Here is a 16,621-nt window from a genome sequence, read left to right as displayed (position 1 = left end):
CCCCCACACCCATTAACATTGCTTGTCAGAAGAACCCCAGGAAGGTCCAAATGGCTATTGTGCGACCGAGGGGACACTGCGACTGTTGTAAGTGAGAGGACTGGTCATAACTCACGGACTATCTGCACCACCAGCAGGAAAAAAAAAATCTTAAACCAAAACTAAAAAGCCAATAATTCTGACTCCACAACAGTTCCAAATTCGGGACTGTTCACTATCCTGCTCTATTGCATTTGAACCTCCATGTTCAAAAGCATTCTACCTCGGACTATCAGGTGACATAAGCGGCAGCCGAGTGAGTTGATTTGAAAATCTGCCCTGCAGTTTCTTCCCGAATATCCTCCCTGCCTCGGCGGCTTCACTGGGGGTGGCTGCATTTCCCCAGCGTGCTGAACCCTGCGTACCACTGCCTGGGCCTCAAGTGGCAGCACCAACTGGAAGGTGGGGAGTCAGTGAGGACACCCCACCCACCCCGTCCAAGCTACCCTATCATTAAAGAAGCAAGGAGCATCCAGATCCTGTCCAAATTCTCTTCTCCTTTGGATGAAAACTCCCAAGATCAGCCGGATCACGAAACGGCTTCTCAGGCTGTAAAGGAGACACGGGGAGATCCGTCGTTTCAGACTTGCAAAATTCTGTTAACGTAGCCTTGCAATAAAGCAGAATTAGCTCACCTGGCCGGGTTTCCTGGCCGGCCTACCTGGCAAGGCTGACATTCTTTCTGCAGAATAATTCAACTGAACCAGAGGGCCTGCGATGGAAACCGCCATTTGCCTGCAGCCATGGTTCCCTCCCTCCCACGCCCACCACTTCCCCACCCGGCTACCTTGGGCGTCATGTCGTGGGTGATGCAGAACTCCAGGTGCTGAAGGATGCTCTCCATCGTGTGGTAGGGCTGCTGCTTGGTGGTGCGCAGGTACTTCTGCATGGCCCGGGCCATGGAGGCAAAGATGGCCTGGGCGGCCTCACGGGGGTCCATGATTTCCCGCGGATTCTTCTGGTCCTCCTCCTGGAGCCGTTTGATGTGTGTGAAGGCCTCTTCCACAGCCACCACCAGCCTGCGGAGACAAGAGGCCTCGTCACAGCAAGCCACGGTCTCCAAAGGGTCCCCCTTCTCCTCCTCCAGGGCCAACCAGGATGGAGAAGAGGATGGAGATCCACCTTCAGCACAGACGAAGCTGCCCACCATGGGGCACACCTTTGCAAACTCTCATTTGAGGTTTTGCCATCAGAGGGGAAGAAGGACCCTCAAAAGGGCTCCAAAACAAGAGGAACAGAGGAAAGAAGAGGGGGGAGGATTCTGGGGGGGAGGGGCATCTACTCCCTAACTTCTCTAACATTGCTGGACTCACTTCACCCTCCAATTTGGACCCCGCCAGGATTTCCAGGATTTTGACGGCACAATTTGTCTTTCGGCATTCTAATCTGCTTACCGGGAACTTACAACTGTGACGTGGAAAGCACATTACAACTCTCCTAAGCTTGACGTTAATCCTATTACTGGGGACGGCAGCCTGCATGAAGCTCGTAGGGGTAGCAGCCATTTCAGTCAGGAAGAGAATATTTTCAGCTTAGCTTTGAACTGTAAGGTCCTTGCTGCTCCCCGAGGCTGGTGGGTTTTTTGCAGTTTTTTTCATGACCCAGTTGGGTAACATCATCAGCGCTAGAAGGCAGGAGGAGGAGGAGGAGGAGGAGGAGGAGGAGGAAGAAGAAGAAGAAGAAGAAGAAGAAGAAGAAGAAGAAGAAGAAGAAGAAGAAGAAGAAGAGGAGGAGGAGGAGGAGGAGGAGGAGGAGGAGGAGGAGGAGGAGGAGGAGGAGAACTGTGGGGTCCTGGGTGCTCTCTGAGCTGGGTGGTTTTCTTGCAGACGTTTCATGACCCAACTAGGGAACGTCAGTGTTAGAAGGGAAGGAGGTTTGAAGAGAGGAGGAGGAGGAGGAGGAGGAGGAGGAGGAGGAGGAGGAGGAGGAGGAAGAAGAAGAAGAAGAAGAAGAAGAAGAAGAAGAAGAAGAAGAAGAAGAAGAAGAAGAAGAAGAAGAAGAAGAAGAAGAAGAAGAAGAGGAGGAGGAGGAGGACTGTGGGGTCCTGGGTGCTCTCTGAGCTGGGTGGTTTTCTTGCAGACGTTTCACGACCCAACTAGGTAACTTCATCAGTGCTAGCAGCAACTAATAGCTAGCTGGGCAAGGAAACATCTGCAAGAAAACCACCAAGCTCAGAGAGCACTCAGGATCCCACAGTTTTCCAAATCAAATTCCAAAGCTGAAGCCAATTAACATTTGAGGTCACTGGATCTAAGATGGGCAGGAAATAAATTTCGTAACTAAATAAGTGGGACACCTCCAAAACCAATTCGGCTATTTTATTCCCAAACCAACTCAAGAATTCACACACCTACAAGGGTCCCAATTTCAGCTGTCAGGAATCTTCCCTCTGCAGGAACCTGAGCTTGTTTCTTTTCACAGCTAGGAAAGCCTCTTCAGTCCTACACACACACACACACACAAACACACAGACAGGCCCTTTTGATGGGACGCACCTCGCTCGCCGTTTGCGCACCCGGCGCTCATGTTCGGCTTCCTCGTAGTAGTACTCGTTGTGGCTGTTGTCCCGCCTCCGGGCAGCTGCAGCAATAACAGCGCGCGATTGGCTGGTTGAGTTGTTGGTTGTGTTCTCTGGATGGAGGAGAGAGGGAAGATTCAATGGCGTTATCGAGAGGCCTCTAAAACCTGATATCCTCAAAGTGGAGGATCATAAGCACCATCATTCCAGCAGTGGGTTGGACTAGAAGACCCCTAAGGTCCCTTCCGGCCCTATGGTTCTCAAGGAAGAGTCTGTCTCTTCAGTTAGGTGGAGAATAATGTGCCTTGCTGAAAAATACAAACAACTCCAAAAAAACTGGGCCGCCAAAGTCTCGGCTTCATGCTCTACGTCAGCGTTTTTCAACCTTGGCAGCTTGGGAGGTTTTCGGATTTCAATTCCCAGAAATCCCCAACTTACGATCACAATTGAGATCAGAATTTTGGTTGTTAAACAATGCAGTCGTTAATCAAGTCATCCTGTGACCAGAGTCAATTTTACAACCATTTTTACCACCGTTGTTAAGTGAATTTGGCTTCCCCCATTGACTCAGCTTGTAGGAAACTAGCCAAGATCAAAAATCACGCTCAGACAGACATAAATGCCAGCTGGTTTGCCAAGTGCCCAAATTATGACCACGACTGCAGGGATGGCATAACCATCATAACTTGGAGGATGAGTCCTAAGTCATTTTGTCCGTGGCTGTTATATCTCTGAAGTGTTGTTGAACAGCCACACGTCGAGACTTTAATCCCACAGTGTATGGATAAATTCCCAAGTGAACCCCCCCCCAAAAGCCAGTCCATGTTTGATCTGGAAGGGGGGAGGGAGGGGGGAGGACATGGTGGCTGGGGAATTCTGGGACTTGAAGTCCACACATCTTCAAGCAGCCAAGGCTGAGATCGGCTGGGTGATCAGCTGCCCATCTAACCTACCGTTCACAAGAGAAGTAAGAACGCAGAGCCCTTTGCTGGGCTGGCACAATTACAGGGAGTGCAGAATTATTAGGCAAATGAGTATTTTGACCACATCATCCTCTTTATGCATGTTGTCTTACTCCAAGCTGTATAGGCTCGAAAGCCTACTACCAATTAAGCATATTAGGTGATGTGCATCTCTGTAATGAGAAGGGGTGTGGTCTAATGACATCAACACCCTGTATCAGGTGTGCATAATTATTAGGCAACTTCCTTTCCTTTGGCAAAATGGGTCAAAAGAAGGACTTGACAGGCTCAGAAAAGTCAAAAATAGTGAGATATCTTGCAGAGGGATGCAGCACTCTTAAAATTGGAAAGCTTCTGAAGCGTGATCATCGAACAATCAAGCGTTTCATTCAAAATAGTCAACAGGGTCGCAAGAAGCGTGTGGAGAAACCAAGGCGCAAAATAACTGCCCATGAACTGAGAAAAGTCAAGCGTGCAGCTGCCAAGATGCCACTTGCCACCAGTTTGGCCATATTTCAGAGCTGCAACATCACTGGAGTGCCCAAAAGCACAAGGTGTGCAATACTCAGAGACATGGCCAAGGTAAGAAAGGCTGAAAGACGACCACCACTGAACAACACACAAGCTGAAACGTCAAGACTGGGCCAAGAAATATCTCAAGACTGATTTTTCTAAGGTTTTATGGACTGATGAAATGAGAGTGAGTCTTGATGGGCCAGATGGATGGGCCCGTGGCTGGATTGGTAAAGGGCAGAGAGCTCCAGTCCGACTCAGACGCCAGCAAGGTGGAGGTGGAGTACTGGTTTGGGCTGGTATCATCAAAGATGAGCTTGTGGGGCCTTTTCGGGTTGAGGATGGAGTCAAGCTCAACTCCCAGTCCTACTGCCAGTTTCTGGAAGACACCTTCTTCAAGCAGTGGTACAGGAAGAAGTCTGCATCCTTCAAGAAAAACATGATTTTCATGCAGGACAATGCTCCATCACACGCGTCCAAGTACTCCACAGCGTGGCTGGCAAGAAAGGGTATAAAAGAAGGAAATCTAATGACATGGCCTCCTTGTTCACCTGATCTGAACCCCATTGAGAACCTGTGGTCCATCATCAAATGTGAGATTTACAAGGAGGGAAAACAGTACACCTCTCTGAACAGTGTCTGGGAGGCTGTGGTTGCTGCTGCATGCAATGTTGATGGTGAACAGATCAAAACACTGACAGAATCCATGGATGGCAGGCTTTTGAGTGTCCTTGCAAAGAAAGGTGGCTATATTGGTCACTGATTTGTTTTTGTTATGTTTTTGAATGTCAGAAATGTATATTTGTGAATGTTGAGATGTTATATTGGTTTCACTGGTAAAAATAAATAATTGAAATGGGTATATATTTGTTTTTTGTTAAGTTGCCTAATAATTATGCACAGTAATAGTCACCTGCACACACAGATATCCCCCTAAAATAGCTATAACTAAAAACAAACTAAAAACTACTTCCAAAAATATTCAGCTTTGATATTAATGAGTTTTTTGGGTTCATTGAGAACATGGTTGTTGTTCAATAATAAAATTAATCCTCAAAAATACAACTTGCCTAATAATTCTGCACTCCCTGTATTCACAGCTCACAGACATCAGCCTACCCTTCCCACAGCCTGGCACCAACTGGGACTGCTCTGCTGGCAGCTGGGAACTCCAGAATTCACATCGTAAGACATCTGGAGGGCACCAGGCTCAAGATGCCAGCAAAATAACAGTGTAACAGAGTTGGAAGTGACCTCGGAGGTCTTCTAGTCCAACCCCCTGCCAAGGCAGGAAGCCCTATACTATTTCAGACAAATGGCTGTCTAATCTTAAAAAACCCCAGTGATGGAGCACCCACAACTTCTGGTGGCAAGCTGGTTAATTGTCCTCACTGTTAGGAAACTTCTCCTTAATTCCAGGTTGTTTCTCTGCTTGACTAGTTTCCATCTGTTGCTTCTTGTCCTGCCTTCGGGTGGAAAACAGGTTGAAACCCACCCACCCCCACTTCTTTGTGGCAGCCCCTCAGATACTGCTCTCATGTCACCCCTGGTCCTTCTTTTCACTAGACCAGACATTCCCAAACCCTGCAACTGTTGTTCTTCGTATGTTTGCCCTCTAGACCCCCGATCATCTTTGTTGCTCTTCTCTGCACTCTTTCTAGAGCCTCAACGTCTGTTTTATATTGTGGCAATCAAAACTGGATGTTCCAAGTGTGGCTTTATCAAGGCATTATAAAGCGGTACTAACGCTTCACACATGATCTTGACACAGATCACGCTCGCCCAGGTCCGAGAAGAAGCCGGCGATCAAGTTAGATCTCCAGGAGACCTGGTTGAAGAATCCTGGAAGCTAAGCACCAAGAGCTGGAGGACAGGAGATTCTGGGCGCTGGGCGGAGGGTTGAGGACTGAACCCCACAGCCTGGGAAGGGGCTGCCAACACTTACCCTCCCCAAGAGAGTAGACCTTGAAGCCAGACATTTTCTTGGAGAGAACGGACTTGGGCAGGTTGAGCAGGGCTGGGTTGTAGACAGGGAAATCGTGGTAATAATTCTCCAGGATCCACACAGCCACTCTCTGGATGCTGCGGAGAAGGAAAGGTTAGATGCAGCTTTAGTTGGACACAACAAGGTAACCGGAGCGATCAAAGAGGGATTAAGTTACACAGCACAAAAAGGCAGAATGTGGCTTGTCTGCTTTCAGCATGATGGGCTTTGGTGTCCCTTTTTCTATGGCTGAAGGCTGGGCGTGAGGGAGGCCACCTCGGCTTCTTCCGCAAACGCAATGCAAACAATAATGATAACAAAAACATTCTGGATAGTGGACTCTGTAATACTAGAGAAAAGTGACAAAATACAAAGACCTGCAAATACAGATAGTCCTCAACTTACGACCACAACTGAGCCCAAAATTTATGTCGCTAAGTGAGAAATTTGTTCAGTGAGTTTTGCCCCTTTTTACGACTTTTCTCGCCACCTTTGTTAAGTGGATCAGTGCAGTTCTTAAATTTCACACAGTGATTAAGCGAATCCGGCTTCCCCACTGATTTTGCTTGTCAGGAGGTCACAAAAAGGGGATCACGTGATCCCGGGATGCTGCAGCCCATCGTAACTGTGAGTCAAGTAGTCAAGCGCCTGAATTTTGATCATGTGACCCTGGGGATGCTGCAATGGTCCTAAGTGTGAAAACTGGTCGAAAGTTGTTTTTTCCGGTGGCATCGGAACTTGTTACAACAGCCACTAAATGAACTGTTGTAAGTTGAGGACTACCTGTAGAAATAGAACGACTGTGGCAGAAGCGGGCAAAGGTAGCCATGGGCCCCCCTTGGGTGCAATCCCAAAACACCTGGAGGTCCTCTCCAGCACCACCGGCATTGACAAAATCCCCCTCGGCCAATTGCTAAATATAGGCAGCCTCCACCAACATTGAAGCCCTTATAAACCGAAGTTATCCCCTAAACCCGTGGTGGCGAACCTATGGCACGGGTGCCACAGGTGGCACGCGTCGTCGCCCCAGTCCTAGGCCTTCAGCTGGGTTTTATAAAGCCTCTTCGCTTTAGGCCTCTGCCGCCATGCGCAAAAAAAGGTTCAATCAATCAATCAATTTCTTCTCACAGGAAAAAAAAGTTCTCGCAAAGTTGGAATTGATCGATTGAACTTTTTAGTCCCACCCAGTCTGCCGTGACCACCGCAGCCACGCCCACCCAATGGGCCACGCCCACCCGGCACCCGACGATGCATAAGTGGGTTTGGGGTTGCCGTTTGGGCACTCGGTCTCTAAAAGGTTCGCCATCCCTGCCCTACACGCCACTCAAGACGTCGCCTCGGAAACCAACCCACAAGCTCAGAGAACGAACCTCCACCTCTGACGCCCTCAAACCGCAGCCTCCGCCCAGGTATTCCGCCCCGCTCGCTCACCTGAGGTGCCCCACGTTGTAGAAGCGGCTGGCGCCGTCGGTGGAGCGCACCACCTTGAGGGTGAAGTGGGGCTGCAGCTGCCGCAGCTCCAGCAGCACCACGGCCAGGTAGTGGACGAAGAGCAGGGCGTCCACCAGCGAGACGGCGTACTGGACGATGCCCTGGTAGTTGGTGTCGCGGGAGTCCAGGATGCGGACGCCGTAGAAGAGCCAGTAGGAGGCCACCAAGAGGAAGACCAGCACCATCAGCAGGGCGCGGAAGACGAAGACGCGCGGCAGGAAGGCCTCGGGGCGGCGGAAGAAGAGTGCCCAGCTGCCTAGCAGCAGGATCAGCAGCTTGAAGGCCACCGAGATGAAGAGGCCCTCGCAGGGCGTCCCGCAGGGGCTCAGCTGCTCCCCCCACAGCAGCTGGGGCAGCAGCATGAAGGCGATGGGCGTGAGGAAGGAGAGGAGGGCCAGGGCCCCCGCCAGGGAGACCCCCAGGTGGCGGGAGCAGTCCAGGTGGGCGCTGTCCTCCATGTCCTTGGTGATGCGCGTGATGTCATCGTGTGAAATGCTGTGCTCGGACGTGCCGGTCACCACAGTGGTGGTCTCGCCCCAGTTGTCATCCTGCCGGGAAACAAAGGCCGTGGAGGGGAAGGGGGTCAAAGGGGGGGGCACGGAACTGTCCCCTCCAGTCACAAAGGGTCTGGAAAGGAGCCCTTGGTTGACGGGGCCGTGCAAGGATTCCAAATGGACAGAAAGCAGAACTGCGGACCCCTCCCCTACATTCAGGCTCTCCCCCCTGCTGGATGATGGTATGAGAGAGAGAGACAGAGAGACAGAGAGAGGAGGAGAGGAGAGGAGATAGACGGCCGCATGGATGGGGACAGAGAGAAATGACAGATGCTAAGAGAGACGAAAGATAAATAGATGGGAGGCAGGCAGGCAAAGGAGCAGGAGCAGAATTCACCACCACCACACAGGCGCAAGAGGTGAGGCCCTTCCCGCCTCCTCCTCAAGCCCAGGCTGGAAATACACCCGCACAGGGAAGCCCCCCCCCCAAATCCACCAAGAGACCCTTTCACCCCATTCCGAGCCGCCCCCAGGAGTGGACCCAGAGGCCAGAGGGCGGGCCAAGCGGGGTCCCGGCCCGTCTGCCCACTCACCCTTTCGTCGCCTCGCGTCGACTCGTTGTCCAGCAGGGGCTCTCCGGGGGCCTGGATAGTGACCGACTTGTCCCCTCGGCTCCCGTCTCGACTCTTGGAGCGGTGCCGCTCTCGGCGGTCTCTGCGGGGCGAGAGGGGGGGGTCCTGAGCGTTAGGGGGGGCTGCTCAGTTGGCAAGCACTGCAGCACCCACCTTCTCCCTAACCGGCTGCTCCGTGGGGACGGGAAGGGGGGGGTCCCCCCTCCAGCTGCCGGTCATGGAAGAAAGACGAAGCGAAGGATCTTGCATGTAGGCAGTCCCGGACATACAATAGTTTACAGCGGCACTGAAGAAAGTGACTTTTTGATCATTTTTCAGAGTTAACAACCGTTGCAGCAAACCCCACGCTCACGAGATCAAAATTAGGACACTCGGTTCATAGTTAGGACGGTTGCAGCGTCATGTGATCACACTTTGTGCCCTTCTGACAAGCAAAATCAATGGGGAAGCCAGACTCACTTTGCAACTGGGCTACTGACTTCGTAACTGCAGCGACTGATTCACTTAACAAGTTTCAAAAGAAGGTGGTAAAATGGGGCAAAACTCACTTAACAAATGTCTCGCTGAGAAATGGAAATTTTGGGCTCAATTGTGCTCGTAAGTCGAGGACTGCCCGTCATCCTATTTGGCAGCCTCTATCAGTTTTTCCCCCCTCTTCTCTACCACCCAACAGCAAAAACTCTCCCTTAAACAATCCACAAGCACAGGGGTGGCTCCAAGAGTCACAAAAAGGGGTATCCCTTGCATGGAGTCATAGGCCAAAGAATTCGAATCCAGGACAGCCGGGATTACACATCACACTACACCCAGGGGGTTCTCCAAACTTTAGAGGCGAGGAACTGGCAATCAATCAGTCGAGCTTCACACCAGATTCAGCCATAAATCGCAGGTCCTCGATTCAGCTTTCTGACTCCCGAATATATTGCAACTCGATTAGGATCATTACTGCAGACAAGAACGAAGCCTCCAATGCTACAATCCATTGTTCGGTACAGCGCAAAGAATTCACAACCTTCAAACAAATCTGTGTTCTCAATCTCTGCAACTTTAAGATGTGTGGATTTCAAATCTGGAGCAGCAGGCAGGGGAATTCTGGGAACTGAAGGAAGTTGCTGAGTCTGAGAGATACAACTGAGAAATTTGCTGAGTTTAAATTTTAGGCTCCTTCCTTTTGCCCTCCAGAATTAACTGGCTTGGAGGGTGTCTGGGTAGCCCCCCTGTGGAAATGGGAAAATTTCCAAGCAAGACTGAGAAGGCCAGCAAATCCAAATCGCAGTGTTCCAGACCATCACTAGGTGGCAGCAAAGACTTCCGGTTCTCTGACATTCAAACTTTGAACCAGATATGTATTCCCCAGCGCCTGTGAGCCTGTGAAGCTGTTTCCACTGTAGTGTTAGCAAACAACCGCCATAAAGGAGAATATTTGCAGCTTGGGATTGAAAGGAGAGGTCTTTTGGTGCTCTCTGAAGTTGGTGGTCTTCCTGCAGATGTTTCATGACCAAACTAGGCAAGATTGATTAGTACTGATGATGTTACCTAATCTGCAAGAAAACCAAGTTCAGAGAGCACCAAGGACCCCAAAGTCGTCATCGTCCTCCTCCTCCTCACAAACCCCACTCCCTTCTAGTAGCCAGCAAAACACACACTCACTAGGACTGATAATGTTGCCTAGTTTGGGTAATGAAATGTCTGCAAGAAATCCGCCAAGCTCACAGATCACCAAGGACCCCTTGCAGCAAACAATACTTAACAGAATAAAAGAACACCAGAGTTGGAAGGGACCTGAGGTCTTCTAAATCCAACTCCGTGCTGAAGCAGGAGCTCCAATACCGGAAGTCCCCAACCTTTTGGGCACCAGGGACCCCCGGTTCTGTGGAGAGAGATTTTTCTGCGGACCAGAGGGGGCCTGGTTTCATGTACTGCCTGCATCCCACCGATGGGGCTTTGCTTGTTTGCGTGGCCTGGTTTCTGGCATGCCGCAGCTAGGTGCCGGTCCACAGACAGGAGGTTGGGGACCCCCACCTCCAGAGATGCAGCACCCACAACTCTGAGAGGGAAGCTTATCAATCTATCTGTCTGTCTATCTATCTAATCTATCTATCTATCTATCTATCTATCTAGCGATGGCTCTTCGGCTTTGAAACGGAGATGAGCACCGGCCCCTAGAGTCGGAAACGACTAGCACGCATGTGCGGGGGAAACTTTACCTTTACTTTATCTATCTATCTATCTATCATCTACCTACCAATGTATCACAGAATCACAGGGCAGGACCTTGGAGGTCTTCTAGTCCAACCCTCTCAATCAGGAGACCCAATGCCATCCAGTTTCTTCTTAAAAACCTCCAGAGATGGACCAGCCACGACTTCTCAAGGCAAGGCAACCTAGTGATATCCTTGCTGCACCTCTACCAAGGTTCTCCAGATCTTCCCAGGTCCACCCCCATGGCACCTCCTCCTCCTCCTCCTGCCCCACACACAGCCCGGCTGGCCAGCTCACCTGGGCTTCCTGGAACTGCGCGAGTGCCCCGACTTGTAGGAGTACCCGGAATATTGCGATTCGTTGTCCATGTTGTCTGAACGCCGAGCCTTGTAGCGATCCACGCTGCTGGATTTAGATCTGGCCGGCCCCGGGACAGCCACCAAGGCAGCCGCGGCCTCCTTCAGAGTCGGCTTCTTTAGGCCAAGGGGCACCTTCAGAAAGTCAACTTTCACCTTGAAGGACTCTATTTTGATTGGCTGGCTGGGCACAACCTAAAAGAAAAGAGGTGCACCTGTGTGGGAGGAAGGCAGAACAGGTTAGCCCCTCTCCTCCAATCCGCCAAAGAGACCACCCAGAGTACCCAGGATGGCCTAAAAGAAGGAGAAGGAGCTGAGGGACCAGGGGTCAGGTTGATTGTGGGGTCACAAGAGAACAGCAGCACCGCAAGAAAGCGAAGGTGCAGCCTTCTGTCCTGGCACACTAGCTTTCTGCCTGCAGGGATTTCTAATGCACCTTTGGGGCACATTGTAACTTCCCACGCACACTTTCTGGAGAATACAGGTAGTCCTCGGCTTACAACCATTCATTTCGCAACCATTCAAAGTGACAAGAGTCCTGAGAAAGGGACTTACCATCAGTCCTCGCGCTCACAACTGTTAAACATCCCCCAGGGTTGTGCGATCAAAATGTGTGTGACTGGCAACTGGCCTACATTTACAACAGTGGCAGCATCCAGGGACTCATGTGATCCCCATTTGCGACCAATGGCGGGCAGCCGGATTCGCCTAACGACTGTGTGATTCACTTAAGGACTGCGGGGATTTGCTTAACAAACATGGCAAAAAGGTCGTAAAATTGGGCATGGCTAACTTAACAACTGCTTCACATAACAACAGGAATTCTGGTCTCAAATGTGGTCATAAGACCAAGACAATCTTTCCCTGTGTGATGCTAGTTCGTTTCTCCAAAAACTCAGCCCTGTGAGCTTCAGATGGTCGTCTCTACCATCTTGGGTTTCCCCCTTCCTAATCCCCACTCCTTGCTTTTCAGAAGGAAAAAGTGAGCTTTTCCCAGAATTCCCCTCTTCCAAGGACTCCTGCAGTTGCCTAGAAACAAAAGACTGTGAGGATGCTCAACTCTTCCAGGTCACAGTGGTTGTCCCAAAGGCGTGTTTTTTTTCTCCCCAAAAGGCAGCTGAACTTTTTTTTCCCCTTGAAAAAACGTTTCACTTCTCATCCGGGAAGCTTCTTCAATTCTTTTTTTTCTTCAGCTTCACTTCAGAACTGAAGAAGCTTCTCAGATGAGAAGTGAAACGTTTTCAAGGGAAAACCCCCCCCCCCAAGAAAGTCCAGTTGCCTTTTTGGAAAAACCACATTTCATACGGAGGCAATTAAGCACCTTTTGAACGTCTCTGCCTGCTTGGGCCAGGGATCGCTCCGAATCTCCAGCAGGTTTCCAGGCAGGGATCCAGATCAGCCCCACATGTTTCTCTTCACTGGGACCGAGCACAGAGACATTCACACGTATCCCTTTAACTGCCTGGTCGCATATATGTGTCAAAACGTAAGTGTACATTTATAACTATGGAAGTGCAAAAAATTTCACACTCCACCCAGGAGAATTTCACCCAAACCTATTTCGCAACTAACTTTCTGAAGTGACGTCTCCAATTGTCCAATGTGGGAACCTTATTCCAAAATAAAGCAATAATAAAGTTAAGGGATCTTGGAGGTCTTCTAGTCCAACCCCCTGCTCAAGCAGGAGATCCTACGTTGCTGTTGTTATAACAACAACAGGAACAGCACATTAATGCAGACCTTAAAAAAAATCCCCTGCACATTTTAACTCTTGTTTACCCTATTAGAGAAGTGTTCAGGGGTAGGCAACCTTGGCTTTTATGACTCATGGACTTCAACTCCCAGAATTCCTGAGTCAGCATAGCTAAACCAGAGCAGGAGTAGGCAACCTTGGCTCTTTTATGACTCGTGGACTTCAACTCCCAGAATTCCTGAGTCAGCATAGCTGAACCAGAGCAGGGGTAGGCAACCTTGGCTCTTTTATGACTCGTGGACTTCAACTCCCAGAATTCCTGAGTCAGCATAGCTGAACCAGAGCAGGGGTAGGCAACCTTGGCTCTTTTATGACTCGTGGACTTCAACTCCCAGAATTCCTGAGTCAGCATAGCTGAACCAGAGCAGGTGTAGGCAACCTTGGCTCTTTTATGACTCGTGGACTTCAACTCCCAGAATTCCTGAGCCAGCCATGCTGAGGCACCCACCCTTGGCACCCATAAGACTTGCGCCAACCCCCAACTCCAACTCTGAGATTGAAGTCCACAAGTCTTAAAGTTGCCACAGTTGGAGACCCCTGACCCAACTGTGTTGCATCCTGTAACAATCCAAGCTGAGCCATGCTGACTCAGGAATTCTGGGAGTTGAAGTCCATGAGTCATAAAAGAGCCAAGGTTGCTTACCCCTGCTCTGGTTCAAACATGAGCAGAGACTCAGGGCAGGCTTTCTCCAGCCGCAAGGACCAACCAGCCACCTTCCTGGTGGAAGTGAGGACCTGGGCTGGGTCTTGGTGGTGGAAGAGGACCAGGAGTGGACCAAGCAAGAGGCAGAAAACATCCTGGCCAGGATCATGCCAGGAGACAAGCAGGGTGCCAAAACTTCACCCAGAACTGTGCGGCATTCCACCCTCCTGGGGGTCTCCAGCGGTACAACACCAAGCATGCTTTGATGCGCTCATTACGGATCTGCTCTCCTCCATGTTCAGCGCCTCAGAGCGAGAGAGAGAAGAAGCCAACTGGAAGATGGTTCCTCCTCCTCCTCCTCGTGCGAGGCTGGAGCTTGCTCTGCTGCAGGGCGCCAGGAGTCTGTCAGAACAAGTTGGACACAACCACTGACTCGACAAAACTCCGATCCTGCCCAAAGACAAGTCCCAGATCCGGTTCTCCCGGAGGAGAGGAGCAGAGTTGAGGGGCAGGGCCAGGTCTTGGCACCACCAAGTCCCGGATGAAGGTGGTTCCCAGATTACCAAGCCAAGATCCTGCGGGGTCCCCCGTTCCACTGAAACATCTCCTGGTGTCTAGACAGCGGTTGGCGCATTCAGAAGCCACCTCGCGCTGGGGGATTTTAGGAAAGGACCAGCCGAGGTGGTTAGAACGAACGAGAGGAGCAAGGATACAGGCCAACGGGGACAAAAGCTTACTGGAAGTCAGTTCCAGCATTTGGGGCCACATTTTTGCAGACTTAAAAGAGTAAAAATGAGCTCAGATATCTAGACATCCTTTAAAGAAGACACAAGGATATATATTTTATCCTGGTTCACATTTACAGACTCACAACAGTTTGTTTAGGGACCATCCAAAGTTACAACGGCACTGAAGAAAGTGACCTATGACCGTTTTTCACACTTAGGACCACTGCAGCATCCCCATGTGGTCACGTGATCCAAATTCAGAGGCTTGGCTCTGACCGACTCACGACGGTTGCAGTCTCTCTCGGGGTCACGTGATCCCCTTTGGCGACTTCCTGACAAGCAAAGTCAATGGGGAAGCCAGATTCACTTAACAACCGTGTTACTAACTGAACAGTTGCAGTGATTCTCTTAACAACTGCGGCGAGAAAGGTCGTAAAATGGGACAAAATTCACTTAACAACTGTCTCACTGAGCCACAGAAATTCTAAGCTCAACTGCGCTCGTAGGTGATGGCTGGAAAAGCCGCTTTCTGACTTCCGTCCTGGTTCAAAGAAGGGGCTCCTGGTGCTACTTGGCTGTATCACCTCATCATCATTTGATTCTGGAGGAAGACTCGCCCGTTTCTTCAAACACCCGAACCTCCTTCTGAATTTCATCAACGGTCGCTAAAGGGTGGTTGCAAGTTGAGGACTGCCTGCACCGTTTGCAGATTACAGACGCTCACCTATCTCCTCATGTTTGGCCAAGCTCCATGAACTGTGAGGAACAGTTGGTGAAGGACGAGAAGCCACAGAAAAATCAAGGGAAGCGAAGTAGAAGCCGGGTACGGATGACGTGGACACGGAGAAGCTCTACGCCCCTTCCCCAAATACTAGAACCAGAGGTCACCCAACCTCCACCCTTGGCACCCATAAGACCTGCGCCAACCCCCAACTCCAACTCTGAGATTGAAGTCCACAAGTCTTAAAGTTGCCACAGTTGGAGACCCCTGACCCAACTGAGTGGCATCCTGGAACAATCCGAGCCGACAAAAGGAACTTTTTTCCCCCCACTCAATGTGTAAATTCCGCTTGGAATCTGCTACCAGACGCGATGCGGCTACTGACTTGGCTGGTTTCAAAAAAGGGCTGGACTGACTTGTGGGAATCCTGTTATTAAGCTATTAGCCTCAGTAGAGGTCTCTGCCTCTGAAGGCTGGGAGTTTATCTAAAAGGCTTCCTGGTGCAGCTGGCTGGCCACGGTGAAGGGCCAGGGGTCCGATCCAGCAGGGCACGGCTTATACAATCATGGAACCCTAGGTCTGGAAGGGACCTTGGAGGTCTTCTAGTCCATCCCCCTGCCCAAGATCATAGAAATACAGGGCTGGAAGGGACCCTTGGAAGGCTTCTAGTCCAGCTCCCTGGCCAAAGTCATAGAATCACAGGGCTGGAAGGGACCTTGGAGGTCTTCCTATTCCATCCCCCTGCCCAAGATCATAGAAATACAGGGCTGGAAGGGACCCTTGGAAGGCTTCTAGTCCAGCTCCCTGGCCAAAGTCATAGAATCACAGGGCTGGAAGGGACCTTGGAGGTCTTCCTATTCCAACTCCCTGCCCAAGATCATAGAAATACAGGGCTGGAAGGGACCCTTGGAAGGCTTCTAGTCCAGCTCCCTGGCCAAAGTCATAGAATCACAGGGCTGGAAGGGACCTTGGAGGTCTTCTAGTCCATCCCCCTGCCCAAGATCATAGAAATACAGGGCTGGAAGGGACCCTTGGAAGGCTTCTAGTCCAGCTCCCTGGCCAAAGTCATAGAATCACAGGGCTGGAAGGGACCTTGGAGGTCTTCACAATTGCAACAAGAAGAAACTACAGTCCCCACTGTCTACAATCACAGAATCATAGAGTGTCAGGCTGGAAGGGACCTTGGAGGTCTTCTAGTCCAACCCCGTCCCAGCTCATAGAATCATAGAAGGGACCGTACAGGATTTCTAATAAGCCCCAAGTCATAGAATCCTAGGTCTGCAAGGGACCTTGGAGATCTTCTAGTCCAACCCCCTGCCCCAGATGTTCATCCATAAGCTCAGGAGAAGGGGCATGGGATCTCCTTGCCTGCAGCTTTAGAGAGATGGCGAAAGGACGCCGCCACAAAGTGCTTTGAAAACTGCACTGCTTAGCAATGGAAGTCCTGGTCCGAATTACTGTCGTACATCAAGGACTACCTGTATTTGTGAAGCAGTCTTAAGAGACAGGCCACCACACACTACGCCAACTGGGTCAAGCAGTCAAGCTGCCATCCAGGGCAGAGGCAGGTGGCAGCTCTGCTAGC

At 50.7% G+C, this 16,621-nt stretch overlaps 1 protein-coding gene across 5 annotated transcripts in view; it reads right to left on the bottom strand.

The window, feature by feature from the left end:
• Window positions 1-16,621, bottom strand: part of VANGL2 (VANGL planar cell polarity protein 2) — a 34,676-nt gene that overhangs the window by 2,357 nt on the left and 15,698 nt on the right. For all 5 annotated transcript variants that reach the window (XM_083374227.1, XM_083374225.1, XM_083374228.1 and 2 more), the window contains exons 3-8: window positions 11,133-11,406; window positions 8,595-8,715; window positions 7,448-8,055; window positions 5,978-6,114; window positions 2,535-2,670; window positions 827-1,058 (exon numbers count right to left, since the gene is read on the bottom strand). In XM_083374227.1, the coding sequence (XP_083230353.1) occupies window positions 827-1,058; window positions 2,535-2,670; window positions 5,978-6,114; window positions 7,448-8,055; window positions 8,595-8,715; window positions 11,133-11,203 (1,305 nt within the window). In that variant the 5' untranslated portion in view covers window positions 11,204-11,406. The remainder of the gene's footprint in view (window positions 1-826; window positions 1,059-2,534; window positions 2,671-5,977; window positions 6,115-7,447; window positions 8,056-8,594; window positions 8,716-11,132; window positions 11,407-16,621) is intronic.

Source organism: Vipera ursinii (genome assembly GCF_947247035.1).
Source record: "Vipera ursinii genome assembly, chromosome: 15".
In the NCBI taxonomy this organism is placed as follows: domain Eukaryota; kingdom Metazoa; phylum Chordata; class Lepidosauria; order Squamata; family Viperidae; genus Vipera; species Vipera ursinii.
This window is presented reverse-complemented; position numbering and strand designations above follow the sequence as displayed.